This window comes from Choristoneura fumiferana, chromosome 14 (genome assembly GCF_025370935.1).
Source record: "Choristoneura fumiferana chromosome 14, NRCan_CFum_1, whole genome shotgun sequence".
NCBI lineage: Eukaryota > Metazoa > Arthropoda > Insecta > Lepidoptera > Tortricidae > Choristoneura > Choristoneura fumiferana.
Window position 1 is genome coordinate 141797 of NC_133485.1, and position 4535 is coordinate 146331.

A 4535-nucleotide genomic window follows, 5' to 3' on the forward strand; every position below is an offset into this window, starting at 1 on the left:
AAGCAAGACAAATACGAACTTATCCGACAAAATACGATGGCACGAGCTTACTGAAGCTAGTTGAGAAAGCAACATAATACGAACTTATTCGACAAAAACGATGGCACGAGCTTACTGAAGCTAGTTGAGAAAGCAAGATAAATACAAACTTGTCCGACAAAAACGATGGCACGAGCTTACTGAAGCTAGTTGAGAAAGCAAGATAAATACAAACTTATTCGACAAAATACGATGGCACGAGCTTACTGAAGCTAGTTGAGAAAGCAACACAAATACGAACTTATTCGACAAAATACGATGGCACGAGCTTACTGAAGCTAGTTGAGAAAGCAACATAAATACGAACTTATTCGACAAAATACGATGGCACGAGCTTACTGAAGCTAGTTGAGAAAACAAGATAAATACGAACTTATCCGACAAAATACGATGGCACGAGCTTACTGAAGCTAGTTGAGAAAACAAGATAAATACGAACTTATCCGACAAAATACGATGGCACGAGCTTACTGAAGCTAGTTGAGAAAACAAGATAAATACGAACTTATCCGACAAAATACGATGGCACGAGCTTACTGAAGCTAGTTGAGAAAGCAACATAAATACGAACTTATTCGACAAAATACGATGGCACGAGCTTACTGAAGCTAGTTGAGAAAACAAGATAAATACGAACTTATCCGACAAAATACGATGGCACGAGCTTACTGAAGCTAGTTGAGAAAACAAGATAAATACGAACTTATCCGACAAAATACGATGGCACGAGCTTACTGAAGCTAGTTGAGAAAACAAGATAAATACGAACTTATCCGACAAAATACAATGGCAAAATATTATTCACTACATCTGTACATAATTTATTAAAATATACATGATTTTACAATGATTATTATATAAAACCGGCCAAGTGCGAGTCGGACTCGCGCACGAAGGGTTCATTATCTATACAACATTTAGACATTAGCAAAAATAACACGTTGTTGTATGGGAGCCCCCCTTAAATATTTATTTTATAATAATTTAACAACATATATATTTTTAAAGTGAATATACGACTAAATGTTCTATGAATATTTCAAGCGTTTACCTGTTGCCGTTATTATTATCGAGCAAAAAACGGCAAAAAATTACGTTTGTTGTATGGGAGCCCCCCTTAAATATTTATTTTATTTTGTTTTTAATATTTGTTGCTATAACGGCAACAGATAGACATAATCTGTGAAAATTTCAACTGTCTAGCTATCACAGTTCAGATAGACACAGCTTGGTGACAGACGGACGGAGTCTTAGTAACAGGGTCCCGTTTTTACCCTTTGGGTACGGAACCCTAAAAAGCACTATTTATCACAATTTAACTTGCTTAACGTTATATTTTTCCAAATATTTTTGGATATTATCGGGGCCGACTCGCTGTTCTATCATCTTCAGTGACATGGCAAACACTTCGTTGGCGATTTCCTTGTCTCTGCACAGGGCAGATTCTTCGCAGTAGAAGCAGTTGTTGAAATACAAGCCCGTCACGCCTTCCAGTTCAGCTGCTGTTGCAACATACACTGTCGTTGCTGCCGCTTGTTGCTGGAAGAGAATAGCATTAGGTGCTTAAGGCTGCGTTGCTACCAGAGATTTACACGTTTTATTTACCTACGCTCGCTCAGCGCAGCTCTACTAGAAACAGCTGAGCGGAGCGAGATAGGCAAATTAAGCTTTTCTATTGGTTCAAGAGAAACACAGCAGCATTAAAGTTATCACAGAATATTTGCGCAGGATAAATATAATTATACAGATAGATACATACTTAAATACATATTAAACACCCAAGACCCGAGAACAAACATAAGCTCGAACCCGGGACCTAGTAGGTAACCACTAGGCCACTTCGTCTACATAAGAGTTACAAACTTTTTTTAGAAGAAATAGAGTAGGTAAGTGTTTCTGGATCTACTCAACGAGCTCTAAACAAAGATATCCCACTCCATGGGGTAAGTATAGGAACCCATTAAAAAAAAAGACGATGTGTATGGCTTTGGGTCAACAAGATGCTTATTCTTTACTGTCTTAAATTATCTAAGACTACTCTAACCATTGGCTGTAAAATCGCATAACAGACGACGAACAAGCAGACACACGGACACGTGTCAGCAATTGGCCTTCATTTGGACCCTTCATGCACGGAAAGCTAAAAATTGCCCCTAGGTCTGTCTGAAAATAATGATTAATATAAAAATTAGCGATTTTCTTACCCAAGATTTAGTAAACGGACGCACAAACAGAAAAGCGAGTCTGTACAGCCACCACGACTTGCTCAAATTTGTGTACACCATGTTTCCAGGGTGCAATGAGTTGACACATATGCCTTTACTTTTCCATTCTTCGCTGAGAATCTGTAAATTATTTGAGATATGATATAAAGTATGTCTAATTTATTCTTAAAATACGCTCGACCACGCGTGGGGAGCGACTCCACCCTTATTGCTAATATTCTGGTCATAGACACAAAGCACTTCGCTTCATCTTAAAATGTGTTACAAAATAATGCGTAAAAATATCATAAATTATTAAAGCGACAAATATTGTCAGCCCTGGTTAACTGTCATGTTACACAATCGAAGTTAGCATAGATTATTTAACAGATGGCAACAAACTTTTCAACAAATATTCGTTTAACAAACAACGTTTCGTAAACTTTCGTTCACAAGACACAAATTAATCGTTTTATAACACCACATTTCGCAAATTGATCATTTCACAAACTCTTTATTTGACAAACCATCAATATAACAAATCATTCTTTGGCCAACTATTCATTTATTATCTTCATTTGGCAAAACCACATGTTTCAAAACAAAAACAATAAATGTCATTTGCACTTTAAAGTAATAAGAGGTGCCCCCAGGTTAACTTTGTTAAGAAATAGATTAGGTTAGAACTGAGACCCTAAGAAAAACTAACTTCTGCCAGTAAAGTTGGTTAGGTTAGAACTGCGACCTAAACAAAAATGAGCAACGAGAACCAAATGCTACCAATTTAAACATGTTTTATAACTAGTTTCTCAAATTATCATTTTTATTTTTATAAATTAATGTTTTGTAAAATGAATTGTTTGGGTAATGGACATTTTTAAGTGACGATTTATCATATGGTGTGTTTTTAAAGTGACAAGTTTGTTAAAAGTATATTTATCAATTGATCATTTTGTGATATGAAGTGGTTGTGAAAAGGAAGTGAAATGAATAGTTTGTGAAATTATCATTTATCAAACATTGTTTGCAATACCTACATAATTAAAGACTGTCGTTTCGCGGATATTAGATAAAAATAGACATAAACATTCTGCGTAGTTAACTCTTTAATTTTACTGAAATAGGGTTTGCATATCAACGAAAAATTAAAATGATTTTTTTTGGCGGCAAGTCATGCCTTGAGGCTATTCAAGGTGAATAGGCGGTAAGAGAACCAGTGAGCTCCTCAGCCTCATCTGCACTTACCATCAGGTGAGATAGAGATCTAGCACCACTCAGTTTTAAAAATAAATAATAAATCCATATTTTGTTAATGAGCATAAAGTGCAAAACCTATAAAACTATGTAGGTATACTTGCCTTCGCAGTTATCACGTTAAACAGTTTGGAGTTATTGTAAGCCATCATGGCAACTGTATTGATCCTTGTTCATTGATAAATTCTGCTGCAGAAAAGTATTTTTTAAATTTGCAAACCTGAAAAATAAAAATTTGGTATATCTGTAAAATAACCTGATTACGAGTAAGGGTCACATGCCTTATTTATTACTGCTGTGTCAGTAAAGTGGAAGACGAGGGGTTCTACATATAGTGTCGAAAATAGGAAAAGAAAAATGTTGCCAGCTTTACTAATATTATAAAAGCAAAAATAACTCTGTCTGTTCACTCTTGACACTGGAAAAAAAGCGAAAGTTTTTGGGTCTGCTGGACGGAATTCGAACCCGTATCTCATAGTTATACGCGTCGAGTATGCTACTAGATATAATATAATAATATAATAGAATTAGATTATAATTTCATACCCTACCAGGGTGCATAATTTCTGTAAGTACTAGTATTTATAAGTCTTATGTTTTATGTTTTTGGCAAATAAATGAATACTGAATACTAACTGTCTGTATCACATCGTCCTCAACCAACACACCCGAAAACATTAATCACTTGCATACCCCAAGTGGCGCGTGGGTGCCATTTATTGTGATTATCATAAGATTAATTTCATAAGTCACAAATCCTTCTTTCCGAATTGAGCTAAATTTTGCTAAATAATTAAATAATATTCCCGGCACGTTCTTTTCAAAGTTTAAAACGATACAACCAATTTTAAAATGAAGCAATACACATCGACTTTATTAACCCTTTATTTGAGTTCGGAAATAAAAAACCTAGTGTAGCAACCACGGAAGAATAAGAACAAGTGGAAGTGCTATGTAAGTGCAGCGTGCGTGCCACAAGTAAGCGGGGCGGTACGCTTACTCGATGACGTAGGTAATCCTCCATTAGAAAGTTTTTTT

The 4535-nt window shown here is 35.6% G+C and overlaps 1 protein-coding gene across 1 annotated transcript; it reads right to left on the reverse strand.

The window, feature by feature from the left end:
* Positions 1-243: 243 nt before the first annotated feature.
* On the reverse strand, positions 244-3647 carry LOC141434648 (WW domain-containing oxidoreductase-like). The gene is made up of 3 exons (XM_074097072.1): positions 3602-3647; positions 2244-2384; positions 244-1578 (listed from the first exon to the last, which is right to left on the reverse strand). Exons 1-3 carry the CDS (start codon positions 3644-3646, stop codon positions 1348-1350), a joined length of 417 nt encoding a protein of 138 aa, XP_073953173.1. The 5' UTR covers position 3647; the 3' UTR covers positions 244-1347.
* Between the last annotated feature and the right edge of the window lie 888 nt (positions 3648-4535).

Excerpts from the sequence above, each read along its gene's own strand:
- LOC141434648 (XM_074097072.1), bottom strand. The coding sequence starts at position 3,646 with ATGGCTTACAATAACTCCAAACTGTTTAACGTGATAACTGCGAAG. Across the intron at positions 2,385-3,601 it reads TTAACGTGATAACTGCGAAG|ATTCTCAGCGAAGAATGGAA; the intron begins GCAAGTATACCT and ends AATAATTTACAG. Across the intron at positions 1,579-2,243 it reads GTCCGTTTACTAAATCTTGG|CAACAAGCGGCAGCAACGAC; the intron begins GTAAGAAAATCG and ends ATTCTCTTCCAG.